Consider the following 27,342-nt stretch of genomic DNA (forward strand, 5'->3'; position numbering starts at 1 on the left):
TCGCCCCCCCCCGATGGTCCACTGCCACTCCTCCCACCAGTGTCTTCATCCAATCAGTGTTAGATGAGGGCGTGGACAAGTATTGTTTACGTCTGGTTGAAAAAAAAAGCCAACCTAACTAACCTGCCACAAGGTCCAAGACCAAGACCCAGACAGACACTAGTAGTCTGACTCGGATACACGCTCAGCCTCACGCAGCAAGATGAGCCATTTGAAGACAGGTTATAAGCGGACCACGGCCACTATAAGGTAAGAAGAACATTACTTGTTTGTTTCTCATTAGGTAAATAGGTCTACAGGTGTACACCCACAGTTCATCATACAGTATATCACTCATTGATAAGTTTGTTTTATGCATGTGAAATTAATTGATGCAGGAATTTGCCTACTTACTTTAATTTAATACTAGAGTAAAATATTATAGCGCAAACATTCCCTTGCATTATCAGGCTATTATATCATTGTCTGTTCATACTATGATAAACTGAAGCTCTGGTCAATAGCTCTAATGCAACGCATTAGAGCTATGGACCAGAGCTAAACTGAGACAGGATAATATTTGCTTGTTTCATACAGTGCACTGGGAAAGTACCATAGGCACGTGTCCTATCAGAATGTTAGCATTTCAAGTAGGCCTACTGATTAAATTGTAGCATTTTCAAGGACACTGATTATGTCTATGCCTTGACACCAAACCACAAATTGCATTCACATCACTGTTTGACATTTTAATATGCAATGCACTGCGTTACATTAGACTTAAAGTCAGTTAGAGCACTGATTTGCATGGTTGGGTAGTTTGTTATGGCTCCCCAGATGATGTTGCTGTACTGTATATGTAGGCTAAGGCCCAATTAAAGTGAGACTCCTGCACCTGCTTGGAGAGCAGTCAGGTGCTAAGTAAGTAGCCCTGGTCAAGTGCGTCAGCGAGTCAGTGAGAGACTCGCTGACGCACTGGACCAGGACTAGGTGCTAAGGTGCATGGATGGTCACATGCCATGAGGCTGAGCTACATTCTGTGGTATGCTGTGCTGTGATATAGCTGGTGCATGATTGTGTGTACGTACAGCAGCTAATTCAAGTTAATTTCTCATGCTGACGTGAGTGGGTGCAGGCTTGTTGTAAACTTGCAGTGAAAACCTACACCCACTCTGCCCTCAATGGCACATGACTGATGCTTCAGGTCAGCATGACTTCCCAGTGAAAGACTACTGTACAGTTAACTCCACAAATGGCACACATAAACACCTGAATGAAAAGCACCCATAATTAATCGGTGCACCAATCCATGAAAATGGTCAGACACTGTTGACTGACACTTCTATAGGCCTATAGGCCAGCTAGTGCACCACCTGCCAGAGTGGCTAAGCAGAGGGTCAGGTTTAAAGGTTGAATGAGTGCACTGCACGTGTACACCTTCTGTTACTAACAATAGCATATGGGACACTAGGCTAGCTAGCAGTCCAAGATCAGACTGGCTGTCCTCTCAAGGCTGTTTGTGCAGTTTCTTTCTAGGAAAGATGATTGGGGAGACAGGGTGAGGGTATTCTTACTAGGTAAAGATAATTTTTCTTATAAAGTATAATGACTGCTGGCATAGCAGTGATGCATTCAAAGTAGAGATTTTAATTAAAGGTATATATCTGTGTCCTGTCCTCCCTGTCATCCACAGGGCTGGTATGGTGGAGAGGCGGGTGCACCAAGAGTGGACCGAGACACAGCGGGAGACAGATACCATGGCATCTGAGCGGCAGGACCGCATAACACAGGTGAGAAAGCAGGAATTTAAGAGATAGATGCCTAAGAAATTCTAAATGCTTTTGTTTTCTAAACTGTAAAGCACCATTTGGAAGGTGACCTCAATTCCCAAGGCTACCAGTGGTAGCTCAAAATAGCTCTCAGTCATATGAGGTGTCCCAAAGGCACAGGAGGATCTGTATTTTTGGACCAAATCTATTTTTACTACCTGGTGCACATGGCATCTCACACCAATAGGAAGTCACTGAGGCCGTCCTATAGGCTCTTTCAGAATTTGATTGATGGCCTTCTCAAATAGATAATTAGAATATGTGCAACTACTAGAAAATTCAGGAATCCTATTAATAGATTTAAATGGACTACAATTACACAGCCCCTTTATAGTATTCCCATCCTTTCATCGTGCTTTACAATCTAATTCGTTGCACTTATTGGATTTCAAGTACTAGTTTATTTGTATAAGGGACTGACCATGTACAACATGCATTAATCTCAAGCAAAGATATATGCATATATGTATATGATGTATGCTATAAAAGAAAATATTACTAGCTAATTTCCATTGATTTCACATTCACCCATACTGCAACGACACAGATACACTGTTCTATAGAAGATATTTTTTTGTCGTTTTTTGCCTTTATTTAATTTTTTTATATTTTTTTTTATCCCATTTTTCACCCCTGTGTCAATCATCTAATGTGATCCTGGGCTCTACACACCCTCCGCCAACCTGGGGAGAGCAACGGACTTAACTCATGCTTCCTTCATGCTTGAGTGTCCAAGTTGCTCCTTTACACCTGATAGGGGGGAGTTTCCCTGGTTGGACGTAGCGCGTGGAAGGAACACGTTATTCCAACCAGTTCCTTTCCCCTCCATCAGGCGCCCCGGCTGGCAGTTTAGAGACCAGGATTACTGCATGTTTTTGTGAGGGTACCTACCCTAGGGGACACGGGGAGAACATGCAAACTCCACACAGAAAGGCCCTTTCGCCAACCCCGCCTTCGGGTATGGGCACTGATGACGCAGAGGAGGAAACACGCCGCCAGCACCCACAGCGCCCCGAGCGGGAATAGAACCCAGGACCTTCTAGCTGTGAGGCGACAGCACTACCAACTGTGCCACCGTGCTTTGCCTTTATTGATAGGGTACAGTAACTAGACAGGAAAGGCAGAGAGAGATGGGGAGTGACACACGGCAAAGGCTGTCAGGCTCGGGAGTCAAACTCGCGGCACGCCGTCCGGCTGGCTTGGCAGCCTAGGTGCCCAGACGGTTGAGCTAACTGTCCAGGCCAACACTTTTCTACATTATATAATTTTGTGGTACACTAACTGTTAGTGACTAACACATTCACACACCGACTGACAGCAGAGGCGACCATGCAAGGCACCAGCCTGTTCACCAGGAGCAATTACAGTAGTGGTTCAGTGTCTTGCTCAAGGACACTTGGAAACAAAGCCAAACTCCTGAGCCACTACCGTAGTAGATTAACTTAACCCCTCCACCCCTGTCTCAGAGCCAAAGACAATGAATTGCCATGTCTATAAGACTTTTATTTTTTCCACATTTACTTTTATTTTATTTGTGACATGGTGGTTTGTTCAGACAGTCTCCTGAATGGGGGGTTCGTAGCCGTCAGCGCGCTCCACCTTGACCCCTGTCTCGTCACCAGTGGCCTTGGCAGCACTGCCGCCACCACCATCGCCATGCAGCTCCATCAGTTTTCCCAAGTCAAACTTTGGCTTCTTCAGCATCTTGACCTTCCTTACAAAGACATCGTGGAGGGGATAGATGGACTGGCATGCCTTCTCTATGTCCTTGCCAACACTGTCAGGGATCAGCTTGTTAACGACTTCCTTCAGGCCATTGGTCTGGACCTCATGGGTCATGATCGCCATCATCTTTTTGCGGATCTGGCGGACCTGTTGATGCTGGGCATACGACGTCTTCCTGATCTGGTTGGTGCGTTTCTTTGTGAAACCAACACAGAAAAGACGGAGCAGGTAGCCGTCAGTGGTCTTCACATCCACATTGGCCTCAATCATAGTCTGCCATTTCTTGACCATGGAGCACATTTTGTCACGGGTCAGGTCCATGCCGTGGAAGTTTGTAAGGCAATTCTTTCCCTGGACGTCCTCTGTGATCAGCTTGAATTTACGGAAGGCTACCTCATCGCTCTGCAGGTCAGCAAGGCTCACCTCAAACACGCGGCCTATGAGACCTTCTGAAGCGATTCTGGTTCCCTGAGTCCTGGTGACCAAGGTCTTGCCAATATTGCGGATTATGAACATGCCTGGTGCCTTGACATCGTACCAGTCCTTCTTGGAAAAAGGGTCCACGATCTTCTTTTTGCCACCTTTTTTGGTCAGTCTCTTATTCTTGCCGACTGCCATATTGGCTTACAGGGAGTGAAAGAGGCAGAAGTAGGGGCTACAGCGAAAAATAAATATATTCTCCTTACCCTTGTGCGCTGTTATGAAGGCTCACTTTCGGGTCATGGGTATTTTGATAGGTCGCCATAGATATATAGACTATATATAGAGCTATCTGACATATCTAACTAACTAAGTCCAATCTGGGAACCCAAGTCTGACATCACAAACTCCATATTTGGGCGTGGTTGATCTAGAGCTCCATATATGCTAATGTGAAACTCCATATACGACGTATATAACTGACTCATTGTGACATCAGTGAGATGTCACAGGATTTGTCAGGATTTATTTTGACAGCTAATTTTGATTTAGTTTATCTTTCCACTAAATCCACTAAATATCATACGATTTTAGTTGACTAAATCTAGTTGATTGCAAAAGATATGTACATATAGTGATCCAGGCGCATCGCGCATGCCACATATAGGCTCTGGCCTGACGAGTCCCGTTCATGACGACCTTTGCTGCATGTCTCTCCCCTTCTCTCTCTCTCTTCCCGCTTTCCTGTTAGTCTTCACTGTAACTATATCAATAATAAAGGCACACATGCACGCACACGCACGCACGCACGCACACACACACACATATATATATATGATGGTGTCGTAATGCCTGATTTTACATTTGGTTGCTTGCTGAAAACTTGGCTGTGACACCTTTTGATCTGCTATTTTCAGAGGTCAACACCCGAGTGCAACAAATTACTTACTACTTAATATTCTCCACTAGTCCCTCCCTAACATTTTAGTCTAGTTTGTATCTGTTGATGAAATTGTCAATATATTTAGTCTTAGTCATCGTAGCTAAGTTTTTGTTTCGTTTTTATTTAGTTTTCGTCAGTGAAAAAAGGTAGTTGTCATAGTTTTGGTCAACGAAATCAACACTGTGGCCGTCACCCCTTGAGAGGAGATGCAATCAGTGTTACCCCAAATCTACCACCATCTCTAGGACTACAACCTTCAAGATCACCGACCAGCTCCCACCAGGAGAGTCCAGCAGCTTCTGTACGAATCAGGATATTTGGCCTTACAACCCAAATAACTCTGCATTGTACAGGGCTCTTTAGATCCATACTTAATCACCAGGGTTGACATCTGTTCTTATCGGACACCACTGCGGCAGGTCCTACCCTTAGACAACCCTGGACCCATCACCTTCACTTTGAGTAGTAATTTATGTGTGTTCTGTTTATGTCAACTAGAGTGGTGATTTGGACTCTGGGGACTCTGAAGTAGAGGACTCTGAGTACTCTGACGTGGATTACCCAGTCCCTGAAATGATGGATATGCCCCTCACAGCACCAGTGGTGGGGGAATCTTTCTGCCAGTGTGACCTCCAGGAGGAGCCCAGCCCTTTGGCTCAGGAACTGGGCTTCAACCCTGTCAATGAGTGCCTCTGTGGGGAGGAGGACCAGGGTGAGCAAAGCCGATCAGTTATAACACACCACAGTTCATAATAAACAGAGACATGGCCAAAGCATTTCTGGGGGTCTCCAGCCAAAAATGTTGGGAATCCCTGCGATTAACATGTATAATGAATGATACATGGGTAGAATATAACTAAATATTGATCAACATCAATACAAATGTGCTTTGGTGATGACTATAACCCCCTGAAATGAACAATGCTACTGTATAACAATTTAGATACCTATACAGTAAAGTGTAAGTTTTTTCCACTGCCTCCTCAGATTTTGACTGGGTGTGGGGTGATTGCTCCTTGTTCCCTGGGCTCTCTCTGAGCTGTGACAACAGGAAGGTGACCTTTCACTCAGACTACAGCTGTGGTACAGCAGCCATACGTGGCACTAAAGAATTGGGTGATGGTCACCACTTCTGGGAAATCAAGATGACCTCTCCTGTCTATGGAACTGATATGGTAAGTAGTAAGTACTGTCACTGTATTTTCGTGAATTTATCATCCCCCCAGGTTACCTCTATAGTTTTGTGTAATCTTCTTTTCACTGTGGATTATGTTTGTAGATGGTTGGCATTGGAACTTCAGAGGTGAACCTGGACAAGTTCATGCATAGTTTCTGCAGCATGCTGGGCCATGACGAGGCCAGCTGGGGACTCTCCTACTCAGGTGAGCAGGGTCAGTTTCGGAAACACTATGAAGTCAACTGGTGTAAATGTGTTGAGAACTTTTTTTAATCTAAGTTATGGATGGAAAAAGAATACAGCCTGTTAACTTACTGTTTATCACTTATTTGAAGGTCTGCTCCACCACAAAGGGGAAATGATGACATTTTCCTCAAAGTTTGGTCAGGGTTCTATCATGGGGCTGCACCTGGACACCTGGAACAATACCTTAACCTTCTATAAGAATCGCTGCCGCCTAGGTGAGTGTCACTGCCGTTTCATGAGGCCTGATTAGCAACACTACATTTTAGTAATGACAGCCATCTGACATTTTTCACTGAATACCTCCAGTATTGCAACACGACTTGTCTCATCTCATCCCCTCCACCTTCCTAGGTGTGGTTGCCACCAGACTCCAGAACAAGAAGTTCTACCCCATGGTTTGCTCCACGGCTGCTAAGAGCAGCATGAAGGTCATCCGTGCTCGTTATGCACCCACCTCCCTGCAGTATCTCTGCTGTGCTCGGCTACGGCAAGAGCTGCCTGACTGCCCTGACCTCCTGGGTGTCCTGAATGTGCCGCCCGGCCTGAGAATCGTCCTAAACATGAGGTTCGGCTGGGTGTTCACCCTACGCAACAACTCCGAACACTCAGAGCAGCCCAGGGACTCGTCTGAGGAGTTTATGCATGAGGAGATGAGTCTGGGTGCCATCTCCAGGCCTGTATCCCCTCGGAGAGCCTGGGCCTCCCCGAGCCCCTGTACTAGCCCAGTCCCATTTCAGTGCCCCTGCCTGCTCTCACAAGAGGCTCAGGCCTGTGTCTGTCGCTGCACTCCCACTCCCTCTAGTAGTGACTATGAGAGCTGCTGTTCTGAGCCAGAAGATTACCAACACAAAAAATGTCGCTGGAGCTGAACATTCTAGCCAAGAGCAGAAAGACGTTTGTTTTGCACTTTGTGTTTTTCTACCATTGCCATCACCATCTACTGAGTATGTTGGAGAATCTGAAGATTATATGTTCACTGTCTTGTGTAACATGAAGGACTTTAGCCAATGAACAAGTAAAGAAAAGGGTGAGCAGCACATGTGCAATTCAGGATGTGTAAGACATTTGTTGGGGAAGGTCATCTAGGTTCATATACAAAAATGACCAATGTCTTTGGAAGGGCCTCATGTTATTAGAATCTGGCAACCACATCATTGTGAATGTGTAAACATATAATGCTTCTGAGCAAAAATATTTTCTTATCGATATTGTGGAAATGTTACATGGAACATAAAATGTAGTTAGACTTTCTTACTGAAGCAATTTGGTAAAATACAAAATGTTCAATGCCACTTGTTCTGTAATCTATGTAACTTGAATGTTCTACCCTAGATTTTAACTGGGGTACCTCACATAAATATTGACATTTTTACCACTGAGATAATGGACCAATATTGACTTACTAGTATTTGAACGACTTACTGTAGTATCTGATAATTTACTGTATCTCAAAATAATGACTTTAAAATAACTAAAAATGTGATATAAGGCAGTTGAATTTATGGATCATATAGTAATCTATTTACACTATAACTGTAGTGATACGAATTCATTATTTACAAAACAATGTCTCCATAATGCTCTTGAAGTTCAAGGGCATATGTATAGTGTTTCATTATGAAGATGACTGAACATGATGCAAGAAAATTACAGGTGTATATATAACTGGCATACAAACATCTACATTTTCACATTAGCCAAGGTGTTCCAGGGGTCATGCCTTCGTCCATCCGATATGATCCCAGGATAAATTAATCTAGAACCAGCTGGGGGTTCTGGGCTGTGAGGCAGCGGTAGACTCTGGTTGAGATGTCGGGTCCGATCCGCCTCTCCTTTCCTCCACCTTTCACCAAGAGGTCTGCCAACAACCTCCTCTTCTCCTCCTCTGATTCCATGCTCTGGTAGGTCTGAGGACAGTAAAACATTGAACACTTTTAAAAGTGACACTGTGTAAGGCCATAAATCCATTTTATAAAACAAATCATTGAGATGATGTCTATCACAGTCTGAAAAAAAGTTATGCTCTTGTCAAAGAATTACTCACCTAGTAATGTGTATTTTACATTGTATGCTTTATTTGGATATGAGAGTGTAGATAGAGGGGAGGCATACATGACAAGACATGTTGGATTCAAACTGGTCTTTGCAACTCAAGAGGAGAATGTGGTAAGTGCACTAACTAGCTGTGCCTCTAGTCCAGGAACACCCAATGTTAGCTTTTTCAAAGGTAGTGGATTTCTTGTTGATTCTGTTGATCTTGGAAAATCTCCTTGTATGTTTCCTTGCTGCTACAATATCACTCAATATGTATGTTGTTGTAGGCATGTACATTGTTGCTCAGCATTACGCTTTTCACCATACATGAATCCAGCAATGTACAGTATGTATAATGTTTGACTATCACTATATACAGTACACACAATCTACCTGCAACAGTAGTTGTGGAGATGGGTAGGCTGTGGTCACAACAGTCGCCACAGCTGGGCTGACCCTGTTCAGTTGTTGGATCTGCCTGCTCCACACCTGGCGCAACCCAGAGCCATCTCTCTCCACTCGTGCCCCACTGGCCCACGAGCCATCCACACAGAAGGGCAGCTCCACCTTCTCTGTCAGTAGTCTGGGAGGAAACGGAGGCACAGACATGTATCTGTGAGGTCAACCATAGTCACATGCTGAGTTGGGTGTGTTTCCCATTCTGCTACTGCCAGATGTGGTTGAGGGTTTATAGAGATATAAGAATGTGAAGGACGGCATCGGTAACTTAGGCGAATACCTCATGACAAAACAAATCTAAGGTATAGTGTTAACAAGCTCTATGAGAAGCTTGTTGTGAGCACAAGTCTTTAATGATAGTGGGTACCTACTTGAATGGCCGCTTGGCCAAAGCCTTGGTGACTGAACACACATGTGCAGTGACTTCCTGCCAGTCATATAGGAAGGCCAATGAAATATTCTTGTAGATTTGCAGATACACAAGCACCTAAAAAGGACAGACACACTCAAAGAGAATAAGAGATCCTCATTTTCATGGATTTGCAACCACAATATGGCTGAAGTGGAGCCAAAGGCAGTCAAATTGTAAAACGACTCAAGTTTATCTCTGTAAATGGCTTATAGCAGGTTAACTAGATAATTGCAACATTCAAAGTCAACTGACCTCTTCAATGTCTAGGTCTTCCATCCCCAGCTGTGACTGCAGTGTTTCACCTATTGTTTGGCCTTCCCAGGCCTTATTCCTCCTGGTGGAAGTGAATACAGATAAGTTAGTCTCGTGTAACCATTTGGTGACATCTAAATTCCATGAACAGGTCAACCCTGGTTGACCCACACATAAAGGGACACTAAAGTCTAAAACCAAAGTTATCCACTAGCCTAAAAGGTAATCGCCCCCTGGTCTGGGGAGATATTAAGCTTTTGGTCTCCAGCAAGAGGCTCTGCTACATAAACAATTCGGAGATTTACAAATTAATATCGACAGTATTTATTTGTTTTGCAGTGGGTGCAAGTTTGTTGGAGCTGTTTTTTTCTGTGGTCCAATCTTGCAAAAAATAGTCACTTGGCAAACCATCAAGTTAATCTTCCATACAAGACAATAGGAAAGACGTCATTCCCAGATATACTGACCAGTAGTTCAGCTGAGAGTCCATCACTAAAACAGTGACTGTCATTTTTGCGTTAAGGTTAAGACACTCATACAGAGGGGCGAGGAGAAATTGAGCTCCTGAGTCGGAGTCCTCTCCATCATTTTCTAGTATCTGTAGTGGTTGACAACAACATAGGAGAACATAATAATTTGTGGTGGACACAGGTATAACCACTATCATTGTCATCATTATTATCAGTGTCATTCCTAAACTAAAACAAATGGACTGAATCCATCATGGACACAACAAACCGGATTAATGGTGAGTGTAATGGACTCAACAAAAAGCAGCTCACCTTTTTCACACAGATCACCATGTCCATGAAATCACTGAGCCCCAGGACCAGAAGAACTTGCTCTTCCTCAGTTATCCGCTCAGCGTCCTCCCCATGCTGTACAATCAAACGGAAAAATACAAGATGCCAAATTGGGCTAATATAGCACAACACTTTTGCGTTGAAATCATCACACAAGTGAAATGTTGTGTGGAGAGGAACAACTCTGGAAATCTTAAAGAAGTGTCAACCTGAGGTACATCTCTCATCCAGGTGATGCTGAGAGGGACCTTCTGGCTCTCAATGTTAAACTTCCACTTGTAGATTTCCAGGGCACCCACCAAGATGTCAGAGCCATCGTGTTGTAGAACAGCTGTTAATATGACATATAATAAGGAGAGAGTACCAGTAAATAATGAGATACACACATATTTGTTATTTCAGAAGTCTTTGTAAATCGTTATACTTGGTCCAGTCTCAAACCTGGATCTATGCACACAGTCATGTGCTTCAGACAGTTCTCTGGTCTGAGACTCTTCAGATACTCTGCTTCTTCTCTCCTCTTCTGTTGCTCCTGTCTCTTCTCCTCGTTACCCTTGGCTTTAGCTATCCTCTGTTTCTCCCTGGCCTCCTTCCTCTCGTTGGCTTTATGCGTGTCATCCTCGATCTCCTTTTTGGTGCGACGTTTTCTTCCAGGACTAGGGGAACTAGACTTGTGTCCTCCTGGAGGACACAAAGTGGATTGACTATATTCACTTTGAGGTGTAGACGTCGACAGGGTCTTGCACTCTTTGTCTGAAGTTTCATTTTTGCAAGCTGAATTGGCAGATATATCATCATCATCATTGGCATTGCACTGATCATCGCAATTTATATCGGGCTTTGCTTCAGCATCACTCTCGTCCTCTGATTCGGAGATTTCCCATGTTTTAGCCCTGCGTAAAGAAGACATAACATAATAAGCCTAGATGAAATATAGCTGCTACGTTATACCGGTCATTAAAACATACACAGATCCAATGTCTGCAACATTTGCAACGTGGAATTGTTTACAAACAATGATATCCAAGCCCTTTAAAACTGGGTTACGTATAGACGGTGTGCTGAGAGGGACAATTCAAAACGCGCTCTTCAGTCATGTCTAAAGTCGCACGGCAGTCATGTTGCAGACAAAAGCGACACCAACCGTCCCAGCCAGGTGGATGCGTACAATGCATTACTGCAGTCAGTGCAGTGATGCGACTTTTTTGATTGATTGAAATATTTATTAACAGTTTGCAGAATTACAGTACATTCAAGTACAACTCAAACTCAATACAAAACTGTTAACTGTGAGTGGACGACCGCATAAAATCATTTCTATTGTTAAATAGAGCGTCGCAGTCCTTCCCCCTTTCCAGACCCGGAAAATACTTCCCCGTTAATTTTCCTGAAAAAATATTTATTTAAGAGTGCGGACAAAGCCAACTCGAGTTGTAACAAATCATGACAATAAACACAATGTTTTGGGCCGATCAAATAATTAGAAAGAAGATTGATTGATTGTTTTATTAACAGTTTGCAGAATTACAGTACATCTCAAGTACAACTCAATACAACAACTGTTAACTGTGAGTGGACGACACCATAAAGCCTTTATGGTGTCGTCCACTCACAGTTAATAAAGCATTACACCATTTTCAATTCATCAAAACAATTAGAGACGTACGAATATACACATAACTATATAGTCAAAACAGGAACTCATCATAGGTAAAAAGGGAAAATAAACATAGCCTACCGTGAGGAGAAAAAGGGGTGGGTGGGGGATTCAGATTTTACGGGGGCCAGTTTCGAATTGCAGCCGTCCGTAGGTGCCATTTGAGAGCGGTTTTGAACTTGAATGAGTCAAGGGATTCGCATGTCTTATTGACTGTTGGTAGGGCGTTCCACATTTTTGTGCGAGGTTTAAGTTCAATAAACACATTATGAATTAATGCAAATAATTTTAAACACGTACTTGAAATATTCATGAGTTTGTGTTATTTTTAGATGCAATTTAGAGAAAATAATTGTATGCAGCCACAGCCAGCCAATCAGAATAAAGGACCGTGTAAGCACGGATGTGACGCTGACGGTAAGGCACGAGCTAGGGAGCGTCGTTGGGCTCCGTCTTATGAGCAAATTTAAGACTTCCGCTCTGAGAGCTAGCAGATTTAAGACATCCGGTTGCCTTCAGAATAAAATAATATTTTTAATTCGTTAATTAAATAACTATTACGTTACATTATTAGTGTAAAAGTGTGTTCTTTTCGTTAAGAATCACCCAAAAAGGATTGTAGTTTAGCCCAGCCGGGCAATAGTTTATTATAAAGTCCCGTGCTAAGAGTAGTAATAAACAACCTGTCAGCTCAGTCTAGTGCAACCAACAACAGGTACCGTGCGTACCGTGCGTCACGCACCTGTATAAGCAAGGTTCCTAGGTTCCTATCTAAGCAATAAAGGTTCCTATTTCATCAAGCAATAATACACCTATTATAACAATTAGTATTATTATTACATTACAGTTATTGTAAAGACACACATTATGTTTCTGTGTAAAAATAAGTAATTAAATTACTAATAAGTAATTAAATAATAATAAAAGTTATCTAAATGGATAAATGCTATTCACTGGAGTGCATGGACTTTATAAAGTGGACACTGGACAAAAGAGGCCTCCGCGAGGCAACTATCTGGACATACCCACGCGTTCGGGGAGATGTCCTCTACCACACCCCACTCTCCGCTAAGCGGGAGAGGTGTAAAATTCACAGCAGCAGACCTTCTACTGTGGTCAATGCTGAAAAAAGTACCGTTTCCGGACCCAGAATGGACACTGGACAAAGAGGCCTCCGCGAGGCAACTATCTGGACATACCCACGCGTTCGGGGAGATGTCCTCTACCACACCCCACTCTCCGCTAAGCGGGAGAGGTGTAAAATTCACAGCAGCAGACCTTCTACTGGGGTCAATGCTGAAAAAAGTACCATTTCCGGACCCAGAATGGACACTGGACAAAGACGGCTCCGCGAGGCAACTATCTGGACATACCCACGCGTTCGGGGAGATGTCCTCTACCACACCCCACTCTCCGCTAAGCGGGAGAGGTGTAAAATTCACAGCAGCAGACCTTCTACTGTGGTCAATGCTGAAAAAAGTACCGTTTCCGGACCCAGAATGGACACTGGACAAAAGACAGCTCCGCGAGGCAACTATCTGGACATACCCACATGTTCGGGGAGATGTCCTCTACCACACCCCACTCTCCGCTAAGCGGGAGAGGTGTAAAATTCACAGCAGCAGACCTTCTACTGTGGTCAATGCTGAAAAAAGTACCGTTTCCGGACCCAGAATGGACACTGGACAAAGAGGCCTCCGCGAGGCAACTATCTGGACATACCCACGCGTTCGGGGAGATGTCCTCTACCACACCCCACTCTCCGCTAAGCGGGAGAGGTGTAAAATTCACAGCAGCAGACCTTCTACTGTGGTCAATGCTGAAAAAAGTACCGTTTCCGGACCCAGAATGGACACTGGACAAAAGACGGCTCCGCGAGGCAACTATCTGGACATACCCACACGTTCGGGGAGATGTCCTCTACCACACTCCACTCTCCGCTAAGCGGGAGAGGTGTAAAATTCACAGCAGCAGACCTTCTACTGTGGTCAATGCTGAAAAAAGTACCGTTTCCGGACCCAGAATGGACACTGGACAAAAGACGGCTCCGCGAGGCAACTATCTGGACATACCCACGCGTTCGGGGAGATGTCCTCTACCACACCCCACTCTCCGCTAAGCGGGAGAGGTGTAAAATTCACAGCAGCAGACCTTCTACTGAGGTCAATGCTCAAAAAAGTGCTGTGCCTTGGGGCATTGACATGAAATCACTGGCCTATTGATTGATTGATTGAAATCTTTATTAACAGTTTGTAGAATTTACAGTACATTTTAAGCACAAACTCAATACAAAGACTGTCAACTGTGAGTGGACGACCCAATTAAGCATTACACTTGTTTACAACAGGGTCCACATTGTTCAATTCATCAAAACATTTAAGGACATACAAACATTTAGAGACATACAAATAGACATTTCTCTGTAGGTAAAGAACAGAACAGGAATTCATCATATGGGAAGCAAAAAAGGGAAAAGATACAATATACAGTGAGGGAAAATGGGGTGGGGGGGTGGGGGGGATTCAGATTTTACAGAGGCCAGTTTCGAATTGCAGCCGTCCGTAGGTGCCCTTTGAGAGCGGTTTTGAAGGAGTCAAGGGATTCACATGTCTTAATGACTGTTGGTACTCTAGAGGTTACTCTTATTTTGAAGAGATCGTCCACCGGAAGCCTTAAATCTGTTCATTAGATCTGTTCACTAGACGCTGCCGCGTCGTTGCACGTCGAGTGTTGCGCCGTGTTGTCCTGTGCACAGATCTTAGGCACAGATTTGACAACCACCTCCACCCGCAGCACTAGTGAGAGGACTCAGGACGCTTGTGTATGAGCCCCATCCATTATGTTTATGTTATGTTTATGTTTTAAGACTCGGGCAGTTGGGCACACCGCCGCTACAAACAAACCATAGTACAGTCATTTGCCAGGCAGGCTCCACTGATACTACAAACAAGTGCTATATCATACATGTTGTTCTACTCGTCATGTATTGTAGACAATAAAGGAGGACTTTCAAAGGTTCTTTTACCAGAGTTCATTCCTTATTTTACCATGGCGCAACCGGCTGAGAGTGGTATGTGTGACATGTTTGCTTGTTTCTATTCAGATTGTCTTTGTCATCATATTTGTAAAAGTGAAAAGTCAAAAATTTTGCTCAATGGATATCGTTTATTTAGGATGATGGCTAATATAAATTATTAAACTTATAAATGCTATTTACTTTAATTAATTGATGTTATTCATTTGTTTTCCTTGATTTAAGATATAGAGCAGTATTCACCCCATAGATTCACCCTAAGAAACCTTTACACAACCCCCAAAGCTTTGTCCGTTTTGTCGTACACAAATAAGTTTCAGCTGGTGGGATCAACACATCTTACAGAAAATCTAGTGTGTCTTCTTATATTATAATGTGCATTCTCTTCTGTTTTGTCTGTCAGCATATTATCGCTTTGTGGTGCTGTTCTTCAACTGCTTGTTGACATTTGGCTCCTACTTCTGTTTTGACATACCAAGTGTTCTACAGGACCAGTTCCAGGGAGTAAGTACATGTTATTACTCTTTTTGAAGCAAGTTTGTTAAAGGCTACCACCACTTCCAACACATTTGTAACATTTTGTGAGATGTAGCCGCAATTTGCAACACTAGATTGTTTTATAGAGATGAATCTAGAGTTGCAATACCCTTAGCCCCTTTCGGGACCCTCCATAAAGCTTTTCTGAAATTTGGATGAGTTTTATGTAGGGTCCCTGCTCATAACTATATTTTCGTATGGGAATTCTGGAACGCGGCCATAAATATTCTCTCTAAGATCGTATCTGCGGCGTTTGACGGCCTTTTTTAGTTTAAGTTATTCTGAATTCGTGAACTATAAGTACCTATACAAACCGCTGCGAATATCTCCTGTGGCGCGGAAGCCGTTAAGTATTTTGTTTGACCGATTTGGTCGCTTTATTTCTTCTTGTTTGTTTACCGTTTATTGTACCGCCTCCCGGTGTGTGGTTGGCTTGTGCGGCTACGTCCCTGCCTCTGATCTGCTCTGTCATAGCTATAGCGCCACTAGCTAGCCAGATAGGCGGTACAATGAGGTGTCAATAAACAAGGAAGGAAGAGAAGAATCAAAGCGACCAAATCGGTCAAACAAAGATTAAAAATACTTAACGGCTTCCTCGCCACAGGAGATATTCGCAGCGGCATGTATGGGTACTTATACTTCACATATTCAGAAGCCCTCACACGAATTTTTTTTGTCAAAGAGCGCAGACAGGCGTTATCCACGTTGTTTATGTTTTATGTATGTCCACGTACCAGGTGGCAGGATACTGCTGGAACAGAACCCAATGGTCTGTGTCGTCAAAAAGTCAGAAACTTCAGTACCATTGGGTTCTGCTTGGAGGGCTACAATACCCTCATTGACACGACAGCCCATTGATCCAAATAGAAATTTCCGATCATAAACTCACCAACATTGCAGCTGTAAGGGCAAGCTTGAATTCAATCTGCAAAGTTGGTTTCATAAAAATCCACCGTAGATCATGTTATGAGATACTTTATGTCTAGAAATTCTGTGCAGGTGATTCTTTTTCTAAGTTTTGGAGTTTGGAAGCACTCGTCGTATGTCACTGAACAGCCCTGCGTACCACCTGTTTCAAATTTGCAAATAATGCAGGAGGCAGCAACACGATGCGTTCTTGAAAACGAGTGCTTCCAAACTCCAACACTTGAAATGTAATCACCTACACAGAATTTCTTGACAGAAAGTAGCACATAACATGTCGACAGTGGATTTTTATGAATGCTACCTATGAAACACTGCAGATTGAAAGAGGATAATTCAAGATTTCCCTACAGCTGCAATGTTGGTGAGTTTAATGTTGTAAGTCGTTTAATACAAGCAGATCGGACATTCGATTTGGATCAATGGGCTGTCAATGGAGGGTATTGCAACTCTAGATTCATCCCATTATAAAATAATCTAGTGTTGCAAATTGCGGCTATGTGAGATGGGCTACTGCAGGGTTGCAGATTTCTCTAATCTCACCATCAGTGGCTATATCAACAACTTTGATATATATTAAAGTCTCGTTTTATTTAGCTGCTTTAAAAACCCAGTGTGAACAAAAAAGTGTTATTCCACTTTTATTTGACATAATAACATCAGCGAGTTTAATCTTAAATTAATTAATTGCACATCAGATCAGACTCTCTACAATAACCCTGTTCTATTTACATATATTTGGACACAATATCTGTTAATCAGCACTTGTAACATTATGGTGTTTGGAAGATTTTAAAATGCTTTCCTCGGCAAGAGGGACAAACGGGCTAGTCAATACATATTGTCAATGACTTCCCTCCATTGTGACAGAACCTGACATGTGCCAATACAACAGTGATCAATGGGACGGTGGACTGTGTGTTGGGACTGGGGATGACTCCTCAGCAGTATAATCTGCTGTATGCCATCTATGCATGGACGTAAGTATGTGTATGTATAGTATAGTGGAATTGGAGTCATATTATCTGCAATTGTAGGTAACTGGTTATTTGTTGAATCTTATTGACGAGAACGGAGTCGCATTCCGACGCACCACCATTCCGACTACATGGCTTCAGCGTCCGGTTAGGGTTAAGGTCATGGTTAGTAATGAGTGTGTCGGAGTGTGTAACCATTATTGATTAGTTATGTGCCTTTTATCTCCACAGCAATGCAATAGTGGTCATCCTGGCTGGGTTCATGATTGACAAATTGGGAAATCGCTGTAAGTTCAAGTCCATCAGAGTGGCTAATTTATACGAAATTACAACATCAAAAGTTACAAACGTTTTGTTTTTCAGTTACATTTTTCTAGTAAAGTTGCACTTATCCCAGTCTGTTGCATTTCATTTTCAGCTCTGTGGGTCTAGCAAAACAAGCAGAATGCATTATAATTGGATCTCTTTCTGTCCCTCTTTCTATGCAGTCGGGGTCTTCCTCTTTTCTTTCTTGTGTGTTTTGGGCTCATCAATCTTTGCACTGGGCTCCCACTTCAAAGGAACTCCATACCTGCTTCCCCTCATGCTCACAGGGCGTCTGATTTTTGGCTCAGGCAATGGATCCCTGACAAGTAAGACTGGCTAATAAAAGGTAGAGAAACTACATTTTGGTTCGCAATTGGGATAAATTTGTGATCTCTCTCTGTTGCTGTCTCTGTTTCTTGCTCTCCCTGTAGTTGTTCAAAATCGTATCACAGCATTCTGGTTTAAAGGGAAGGAGCTGGCCTTAGCCTTCGGTATAACTCTGGCCTTTTCTCGCCTGGGATCTGTGCTCAACTTCTTCTTCACCCAAGATTTTGAGGAAAGATTTGGGATGCAGTGGACTCTCTGGGGAGGTAAGGAACAGGTGGTGAAGCACAACAAAAATAAAATGGCCGTAGGGATGAGATCAATATTAACCTAGTGTCACACTGTCTATGAATAAAAAGGATAACTATGTAATTTGTCTCAGATCTCACTTGACCACTTGAAACCTCTAGACTTATTGTATAAAGACAGTTTTTTTTCATCTATACCAAATCTCTTTGGCCAAAGATAGCCTATCTATGCATTGAGTGAGCTTGTAGATCTGCTGTTTTTGCCCCCCAGAATAATGGATGATGGGGTTCAAGTGGTTATTTTCTCTCTCTTTATCATTTTGTTCCTCAACATTTTGCTTCTTTGATCTGCCATTATTGAATAAACAAGCAAACAAATACAACTAAACTAGGAAAGCAATGTTGTAGTGCTACACAAAACAAACACGATACTTTGTGTTGTAGGTGCGTTGTTGTGTGTGCTGGGCTTTATGGCTGCCATCACGGTCAGCACTCTGGACAAGGTGGGGATGAGGCAGCTGGGACTGTCTGCTTCCATGCTGGAAGAGTCCCGCAAAGTGGTAGGGATAGTAGCCTTTTGCAAGAGCCTGGTCCAAGTATCAGTGATCTTTACCTTCCCTCCCCTCATTCAAATACCGATACTGCGATACATACTTTGTTGTTTGAGTGTAAATTCATTCATTAACGTGTGTGTGTGTGTGTGTGTGTGTGTGTGTGTGTGTGTGTGTGTGTGTGTGTGTGTGTGTGTGTGTGTGTGTGTGTGTGTGTGTGTGTGTGTGTGTGTGTGTGTGTGTGTGTGTGTGTGTGTGTGTGTGTGTGTGTGTGTGTAGAGGGTACAGGATGTGAAACTCCTCTCTCTCAGATATTGGCTGCTGGTTCTCACCATCATGTTCTTCTACAACGGCATATTCCCCTTCATCGCTGATGCCAGGTAAAACCATCAACAACGGACATGCGTTGTGACTCAACAGTGCATTTGAGATTTATTGTGCATTTAATTGTGCATTCACAATTGTACCATCTAGATTAGTCATATTTTGCACTTTATGCTCCCCTCTATCTTTTTGTAACTGCACAACTAAGTTTTTCACCCACCTTAGTTGTAATGTGATGTGACAATAAATATTGATTCTGATTCTCTTTAACATGTTTATGTTTATGTGCAGTAAGTTCATTCAGGACAAGTACAGCGGCTATAGTCAGAAGGAGGCTGCCTATATCGCAGGTGCCGTTTACGACAGCTCGCTGATCCTGTCGGCCAGTGTGGGCATTCTCATTGTAAGTCACTGTGACAATATTACAACATTGATGAAGACTTATTTAGTTTTCTAATTCTTTATATAATCACTAGTGTTTGTATTCCAACAGTGCTGTTGATCGGCATAAATCACAGTTGGCTACACCTTATACCTATTGCCTCTCTTTTGTACACTCAGTCAAAATCAATCACCATAAAGAACACACGTTGTTAGGGTTGTCACGATTATTACATTTTACTAGTCACACAAATAATTGCAATTAACGAATTACTGTAATTGTGTTTTTGTCATTGAACACTGGACCATAATGGATACAATTTGAAGATGCATGGGCAGATATGACAAAACAAAGAAATGACTGACACATTTAATAACTTTATACATCAATAGAGGGGGCACGGTGGCACAGTTGGTAGTGCTGTCGCCTCACAGCTAGAAGGTCCTGGGTTCAATTCCCGCTCGGGATGCTGTGGGTGCTGGTGGCGTGTTTCCTCCTCTGCGTCATCAGTGCCCATACCCGAAGGCGGGGTTGGCGAAAGGGCCTTTCTGTGTGGAGTTTGCATGTTCTCCCCTAGGGTAGGTACCCTCACAAAAACATGCAGTAATCCTGGCCAGGGTGCCTGATGGAGGGGAAAGGAACTGGTTGGAATAACGTGTTCCTTCCACGCGCTACGTCCAACCAGGGAAACTCCCCCTGTCAGGTGTAAAGGAGCAACTTGGACACTCAGGCATGAAGGAAGCATGAGTTCAAGTCCGTTGCTCTCCCCTTGTCCCCCATATATGGGGACTAGGTTGGTGGAGTGTGTGTAGAGCCCAGGATCACATTAGATGATTGACACAGGGGTGAAAAATGGGTTACAAAATCGTGGGATAAAAAATATATTTAAAAAAAACATCAATAGTGGAAATAGCCGATCTACAAGCTACGAGCTTGTAGATCTCCACAGTTTTTTACACCAAATATTAGAAATTATCTCAAATAGTTGCAATTAGGTGACACTGATTATGTATTAATTGTGGCAGGCCTGCCTACCTCTTGTGTATTATTTATGTAATCCACGTTCATAGCTACTATGAACTACATGGCTGCGTTCTCTTATGTCTCATTGTGTGCATGAATGTGTTGCAGGACTATGTTGGTCTGCGTGGGGTCTTTGCGCTGGCCTGTGCTGTCCTCACCCTGCCCGTGTTTGGACTGCTGGCCTTCACCTTTGTCCCTCCACTGGTTTCCACCATCTGGCTGGGTATCACCTACTCCTTCGCTGCTGTGAGTCTTCTATTACATCAGTGGTTTTTTCTTCATATATTCATTATATCTGTTGTCTATCAATTCTAATGACCCGTGTTGTTTTTCAGTCCAGTATGTGGCCCTCGATCCCGCTGGTGGTCCCTCAAGCAACTCTAGGAACCGCCATGGGGCTGGCTACCTCCATACAGATGATTGGCATCGGACTGTCCAATCTGGTTGTCGGAGAGATTTTGGGTACCAAGTCCAGGTATGTGCTTCTTCACATCTCCATGGCAATGCTCTGATGGAGTCTGACATGTCTACGATATGGGTGACAGTTTGACTGTGATGGCCAAAGCATATGATTCACATCATTTTCATACTTTCACACAAACCATTCAGTGCCTATCTGCCCTGTGGATGAAGGCATTGTAATTCCTGTAAGAGTTTTAAAAAAATCTTGTAAGAGACCACTCCTATCAGGATAGAAATGTTTAATCATGGAGTCATGGTGATCTCTCAGAAATGAAAATTGGGCTCACCATTATGGGTATTTCGACAATAATTGGTGGACATCTTGGATTGATGCAAATTAAACAAGGATTTCTTAGTACTTTTAGTATGATTTGCCTGGCCGTAGGGCTCCAGCATTCAGGCATGCACCATTCTCTTGGTGATACCACAAATGCACTCGCCCACTTGTGTGATCTGCAGTTTATTCACTGCAAACGAACCCTACTATAACACCCTCATTATGTAGTTGTGTACGGATTGTTCTTGCTGACATAGTGTGATCACATCCTGCAGTGACATGAGGAAGTTACTCTTCTGTTTTTCCTTACATATTGCACTTAATGCATGTGCAAGTGTCATGGTCATTGAATGTGTACTTTCAACCACAATTCCAACCCAATTTACTGATGTCCACAGATCTAAATGCAGATTAGTCACTTAGTCACTTTAGTCACCTTTCCTATTGTGGAACGTGTGATTGAAGCCACAATTAGTCTTCATAAGAGTCTGCTAAATGCCTAAATTTGAGGGTGGCTGTGGCTCAGGAGGTAGAGCAGGTCATCCAATGAACCATGGGTTGGAGGTTCGAATCCTGGCTCCTCCTGTCTACATGTCAAACTGTCCTTGGGCAAGACACTGAACCCCACATTGCCGCCAGTTGTTGCCACCATTGGTGTGTGAATGGGGGAAGTGAGGACGCTGGCGTTAACTGCTTCACCTCCCAATGGTCTACAATGGTCCATTCATTCAGAATTGACCATTGTAAAGTGCTTTGAGTAGGCATATGCATAGAAAAGTGATATAGAAATCCATTATTATTATAAATTATAAAATAATTAACCCTATTATCATAGTCACTTTGATCTTTTCCTTTAGCCATCTTGCTCAGAATTTTTAGGCCAAATTCTGATTTGGTTTTGGGGTCTTTTTTCCAATAAGACATGAGGCCGATTCTACAAATGCTTTCTAAATTAGTAGTTCTCACGCTCTTCTTCTTCTTCTTTCAAAAATGTTCCAAAATACGTGCCATGCTGTGAGTGAGCTTGTACATCTGCTATTTTTGACGCAAAAATCTAAAATAATACAGATGCTGTCACGGTTTAAATGGGTTAAAGCCATTCTAAATATCTGTATATTATAGTATGAGTAAAGTATGTACAAGCCAAGTCAAGCCACCTTTATTTATATAGCACATTGGAAAAACAACAGAAGTTGACCCAAAGTGCTTTCCATTTAAAAATGACATTAAAAGACTAAAAGAAATAACAACGTAAAAATAAACTAAATAAAAATAAAAGCAATACTTCATACAAATACAGTACAACACCACCAAATGGAACATAAGAGCAATACAATTTAGACAGATGTTATAAAGATTCAGTGAATAGAGAAGTTGAAATAGTCCTCAGACTGAACTGAAGGCAATGGAGAAAAGAGTTGGATTTAAGTGAGTGGATTTAAAGCTTCCGATGGTGGCTTGGTGGGGCTGGACTTTATGTACAGTGGAAGACTGTACTTTGGAAGATTAAAATATATATATATATATATATTGAGGCGCAAGACCATTTCGGGCTTTAAAAACAAAAAGTGAGGGGCGCTATCGTCTTACATCATCGTGATAACATAACATGCATATGCCGATTTGCTCAGTGACAGACAAAACGAACATTAAACTCTGTTCATTGTTAATGGCATTTCATGTTTGTCTCTAGACAGGACAAACATTAAACCTGTATAGGAGGGGCTAGCGCCCCTCAAAAATATAACAAAATAAATCAAATAATGATGTGCTTGCACATCCTGGTTCCAGTTAAAATGTCTTGCAGCTGAGTTGAAAGTATAATGACTTGTAATATGCTCATTGATTGTGTGTTGTCCATTCTGTTGTGCAGTGAGACGAAGATCCCGCTCTGGCGTTGGCAGAGAATGATGATCTTCATGTTAGCCAACACCATCAGCTGCATTGTCACCTCAGTGCTGCTTAACATTGTAGACCACAGACAGGTTAGTCGTGTTGATCTATTCTATGTTATGGTTGAATTTATCAAGATGGCCTACTTGTGTATTCATGTATTCTCTTCCCGGACCTGTCTATTTGTATCTTCTGTCCATGTGACTGTCCTGATACACAGACACAGAGATTCTGTGCATTTATTGATAGATTATAGGTCAGGAACTGTGTCTTGTTTGTCAGTGGAGTGAGTATTAACCCACCAGGACCTGAGGCTGATTATACGAATGTCTTCTAAAACCTAAAAGTTTTCTGAAAGACGTATCTTTCTACCGGTATACACAGCATCTGTGGTGCTCAAAACGTTCTCATGTCAAGGACCCCCAAAATGTATATGTATTTGGCGGATTTAAGTTAAAATGTTTGCTTGAACAAATTATTCTCAAAAAAATGTAATATCGTGGAAAAGTTCATTTCCGTAATATAATTTAAAAAGTAAACCTTTCATATATTCTAGATTCATTGCGCATAAAGTGAAATATTTAAAACCTTTTTTGTTTTAATCTTGATGATTCTGGCATACAGCTTATGAAAATCAAAAAGTCCTATCTCAAAATATTAGGATATTTTATGAGACCACAAAAAAAACATTTATAATACAGAAATGTCGACCATCTGAAAAGTATGTCAATTTATGCACTCAATATGTGGTCTGGGCTTCTTTTAAACAAATTATTTCATCAATGGGGTGTGGCATGGAGGTGATAAGCCTGTGGCACTGTTGAGGTGTTATGGAAGCCCAGATTTGCTTTGATAGCAGCTTTAAACTCAGTTCTATTGTTGAATCTAGTGTCTCACACCTTCCTCTTGAGTCAAGGGGGTTGATTATCCAGTTCCAATAATATTACATATAATATTACAGTTTTTAGAGCTGGGGGCGTGGGGAATGTCATATAGCAATTTTGGGCATGTTAAGAAGCGCTTTCGACACCGCGTGGATTGCGCAAAACGGCCTTGAATTAGTCATGGGAGTGTTTAAGGAGTGTTTGAGACGTACCCAATCAACATTTCCGTACTATTCTCTTTACCAGTCAGCTGATGTCACATACGGAATGCGCACTTTTAGTACAGGCATTATATGGGAAAAAAGGGGTCAACCTCCAACTAATTGCAAAAAAACCAAACTCAGCTGATTTTGGATCTTACATATGTCCTGAATAACATACAAAAGGTTGCCTGGAATTGTCTGAGGGGAAAGTGTTGAAAATTACCTGTACAGTATGGCCACCATAGACATCCAATATAATTTCAATTTTTCCTTTTGCTTTAAGTAGCATGTGACATGTCAAACTAGGGTGTTTTCACGATGCTGAGTCCATTCCAAGCATTAGTTTTGCATAAAACCTTGGGCTAATAACGGCCATAGCCGTCATCACAAATGTGATGAGGTCAGCACATTTGGGCAAGGGGCTATGGCCGGTATTAGCCCAAGGAGTGTTTTTATGCAAAACTAATGCTTGGAATGGACTCAGCATCGTGAAAACACCCTAGTTTGACATGTCACATGCTACTTAAAGCAAAAGGAAATTTTGAAATGATTTGCCTTATATTGGATGTCTATGGTCATACTGTACATACTGTACAGGTAATTTTCAACCCTTTCCCCTCAGACAATTTCAGGCAACTTTTTGTATGTTATTCAGGACATATGTAAGATACAAAATCAGCTGGGTTCGTTTTTTTTGCAATTAGTTTGAGGTCAAATTACATTATTACTATTTGGGGATCGTGGTATTACATTTCTTCAGGCTGGCACCATAGAAGACATGACATGACTTTGTCACATTTGGGTTAATTATTCCTATTGCACTGCATGCTGTCTGTCACCTTTATGCCTCAAAATAATTTGTTTCTATTGAAAAACACCAGTAAAATAACGTTTATTATATTTTAAATAAATAGGTCTATAAAAATAAGCGCATATAACAGGGGTCTGTAACCTATTTTAAATGAAGTGCCATGTTTTTATTTTCTAGATAGTGAGTCTGCCATATCCAGATTAATTTTAATGACACCACATTAAAATAAAAAAACATATTTTGATTGTCCACAAATATAAAGTTTTCCTTCTTTTTAAATATGTTCTTGCACATTGTTATAATGATCATTATATATCCCCCTGCAGTCAGAGTTCATAGTTTTAATGAATGAATGTGATGCATTGTGAGCTGGTAGATCTGCTATTTTCAAAAGTAATCTTGGAAATCTTTTATTTAATTTTTGGATTAGCCGTCCTTAGTTGGGCAAATGCATTCATCTGGGGATCCTTGACATGGGAATGTGATGTCTGAGGATCACTGGTTTAAACAACATTAGGAGAAAAGCCCAAATAACCACTTTAGAAACAAGAAAAGCAACCACAACTAGTACAACTACCAATATTTACAAGCAACTTTACAGAAAAAGAAGCCGCTTATAATAAACAGACATGGCAACACTCCAGCAGCCTCCCAGAGCCGCTCAAGTGTAAAATCAAACAGTGCATTTTTCTTTTAAGAGGTGGTCAGACCCACGTCTTATCGTTATGCGCTGAGTGTTTTTAGGTCAAGGGGCTTAATAGCGAATTGCGCAAAGCGAAAATAATTAACATATGGACACTCCCACAATGCTAAAATATTCAGGAACGTCGTATGCCATATGTGTGTGCGTTCAACACGGGACGATAAGGCTTTCATAATACGATTGTGCGCAGAGCGAGGCCAATTTATGTATTACCACATGGTAAAACGCACCTTCAAAATCCAGCCCAAGAGGTCTTAACAATTCAACCTAGATTCTCTGTGGGGTTCAGGTCAGGACAGTTGGCTGGTCAGTTAAGCACAGTAATACCATGGTCAGTACACCAATTACTAGTAGTTTTGGCTCTGTGGGCAGGTGCCAAGTGCTGCTGGAAAAGGAAATCAGTATACCATACATACCCAATACCCATCAGTAGTAGTAGTAAGGGATAATTGTCAGTGGTCATTGTCGGGAGATATATATATACCGATATATATATATATACTGTATATATGAAGGTGTGTGCGTGTGTGTGTGTGTGTGTGTGTGTGTGTGTGTGTGTGTCACGCTATGAGCTTGTATAATTATCTGCTATCTTTGAATAGTTCAAATCTAACAGGACAGATGCCTTCCCCGGTTTTAATGGGTTAAGTGATTTCTTTACACACCTGATTATCAGTGAACAAAGAATGGTCCATTGATTTAAGCTTATTTATTGCCTGGACTCTGAGAGATACCCCAGAATATATTATGCCTTCTAAAATATTAACAGGTAGTTCTGTATAAATCTTCCAGGTAATGTCCAGTGTAATGTTGTGTAAATCAATGGGACTTTGACTAAGTTTATGTTTTTGTTTTTTGTTTTTTCCTTTTCTTTTCTTTTTTCTCTCCAGGGTGGAATTCTGAACAAGACGACCAAGAGGTCTGGAGCCCCGGCCACCAGCAGCCCTACAGACAGAGAACCTCTGGTAGATGGAGAGGAAGGACAGAGTGAGGAAGAGCAAGATGACAATAACACAATCCGCTCTCGTTCTGTCAGCTCCTGAGATTGACCATGTACCATCTGTGGCCTTTGACATTTTGCTCCATGTCCTGTATTTCTCTTTTTTATCTTTCTCTCAGTGTCTCAAAATATTATGACGGGAAACTCATACATCACCTAATCTCAACTCAGTTTTCGTGCCTGTAATCTGACCAGGTGTGTTGGCCTTTTGGCCAAATGCGAGAAATGTAACCGTTTGTCGCAAAAACATGAATTTTGGGGGTTAAATCCCCTCCGAATTACTTACACATGATCTAAGGTGTGACTTGAAATTGTAATTGGCTGGCAATATTAGTGGGAGGGCCATATGAAAGCCACTGCGGCAACCACACTCTGCAATTTTTTTAAATTGCGAATTTTCTAGTTTGTTATTGTCTTTGTTGTTGATCATTTGCACACTTTAATGCTACAGTATCTTGGGTCGGTTCATTGGACAGCTTTCACGGTCACTTTCGCAATTCGAACGAATCAGTGGCATACTGTTTAAAGGTATTAATCATGTTT

At 42.1% G+C, this 27,342-nt stretch overlaps 4 protein-coding genes across 5 annotated transcripts; 2 read left to right on the plus strand and 2 right to left on the minus strand.

Moving 5' to 3' along the window:
* The first annotated feature begins 130 nt into the window (after positions 1-130).
* Positions 131-7,606, plus strand: spsb3b (splA/ryanodine receptor domain and SOCS box containing 3b). Its single transcript, XM_083787072.1, has 7 exons — positions 131-249; positions 1,673-1,769; positions 5,395-5,608; positions 5,884-6,071; positions 6,176-6,278; positions 6,409-6,534; positions 6,671-7,606. The coding sequence occupies exons 1-7, from the start codon at positions 203-205 to the stop codon at positions 7,186-7,188; spliced, it is 1,293 nt and encodes a 430-aa protein (XP_083643198.1). The 5' UTR covers positions 131-202; the 3' UTR covers positions 7,189-7,606.
* Positions 3,348-4,429, minus strand: LOC310874497 (small ribosomal subunit protein eS1-like). The gene has a single exon (XM_083787318.1). It carries the CDS (start codon positions 4,149-4,151, stop codon positions 3,360-3,362), a length of 792 nt encoding a protein of 263 aa, XP_083643444.1. The 5' UTR covers positions 4,152-4,429; the 3' UTR covers positions 3,348-3,359.
* A 137-nt stretch (positions 7,607-7,743) lies between the features above and the next one.
* Positions 7,744-11,270, minus strand: eme2 (essential meiotic structure-specific endonuclease subunit 2). Its single transcript, XM_083787071.1, has 8 exons — positions 10,721-11,270; positions 10,489-10,610; positions 10,259-10,354; positions 9,944-10,074; positions 9,477-9,558; positions 9,184-9,299; positions 8,747-8,936; positions 7,744-8,226 (listed from the first exon to the last, which is right to left on the minus strand). The coding sequence occupies exons 1-8, from the start codon at positions 11,187-11,189 to the stop codon at positions 8,071-8,073; spliced, it is 1,362 nt and encodes a 453-aa protein (XP_083643197.1). The 5' UTR covers positions 11,190-11,270; the 3' UTR covers positions 7,744-8,070.
* Positions 11,271-14,710: 3,440 nt separating this feature from the next.
* Positions 14,711-26,947, plus strand: mfsd1l (major facilitator superfamily domain containing 1-like). Of its 2 annotated transcripts, none has more exons than XM_083788337.1 (13): positions 14,711-15,006; positions 15,374-15,484; positions 17,302-17,411; positions 17,640-17,695; positions 17,897-18,040; positions 18,146-18,304; positions 18,731-18,846; positions 19,117-19,217; positions 19,453-19,564; positions 20,675-20,812; positions 20,902-21,041; positions 23,179-23,290; positions 26,690-26,947. In XM_083788337.1, the coding sequence occupies exons 3-13, from the start codon at positions 17,365-17,367 to the stop codon at positions 26,840-26,842; spliced, it is 1,278 nt and encodes a 425-aa protein (XP_083644463.1). In that variant the 5' UTR covers positions 14,711-15,006; positions 15,374-15,484; positions 17,302-17,364; the 3' UTR covers positions 26,843-26,947. The 2 variants fall into 2 exon arrangements, with proteins under 2 accessions (XP_083644463.1, XP_083644462.1); XM_083788336.1 differs by having other exon boundaries at positions 15,374-15,474.
* The last annotated feature ends 395 nt before the right edge of the window (positions 26,948-27,342 follow it).

This window comes from Protomyctophum parallelum (genome assembly GCF_964188405.1).
Source record: "Protomyctophum parallelum genome assembly, chromosome: 17".
Classification (NCBI taxonomy): Eukaryota; Metazoa; Chordata; class Actinopteri; order Myctophiformes; family Myctophidae; genus Protomyctophum; species Protomyctophum parallelum.

Bases quoted from the DNA above. Each gene is read 5' to 3' on its own strand.
- eme2 (XM_083787071.1), bottom strand. From the start codon at position 11,189: ATGTCTTCTTTACGCAGGGCTAAAACATGGGAAATCTCCGAATCAGAG. The intron at 10,611-10,720 runs GTTTGAGACTGG...TCATATTAACAG, and splicing joins GACTGTGTGCATAGATCCAG to CTGTTCTACAACACGATGGC. The intron at 9,300-9,476 runs GTCAGTTGACTT...TGTCCTTTTTAG, and splicing joins AAGACCTAGACATTGAAGAG to GTGCTTGTGTATCTGCAAAT.
- LOC310874497 (XM_083787318.1), bottom strand. From the start codon at position 4,151: ATGGCAGTCGGCAAGAATAAGAGACTGACCAAAAAAGGTGGCAAAAAG.
- spsb3b (XM_083787072.1), top strand. From the start codon at position 203: ATGAGCCATTTGAAGACAGGTTATAAGCGGACCACGGCCACTATAAG. The intron at 5,609-5,883 runs GTGAGCAAAGCC...CTGCCTCCTCAG, and splicing joins CTGTGGGGAGGAGGACCAGG to ATTTTGACTGGGTGTGGGGT. The intron at 6,072-6,175 runs GTAAGTAGTAAG...TTATGTTTGTAG, and splicing joins CTGTCTATGGAACTGATATG to ATGGTTGGCATTGGAACTTC.
- mfsd1l (XM_083788336.1), top strand. From the start codon at position 14,901: ATGTTGTTCTACTCGTCATGTATTGTAGACAATAAAGGAGGACTTTCA. The intron at 18,305-18,730 runs GTAAGGAACAGG...TTTGTGTTGTAG, and splicing joins GCAGTGGACTCTCTGGGGAG to GTGCGTTGTTGTGTGTGCTG. The intron at 18,847-19,116 runs GTAGGGATAGTA...GTGTGTGTGTAG, and splicing joins TGGAAGAGTCCCGCAAAGTG to AGGGTACAGGATGTGAAACT.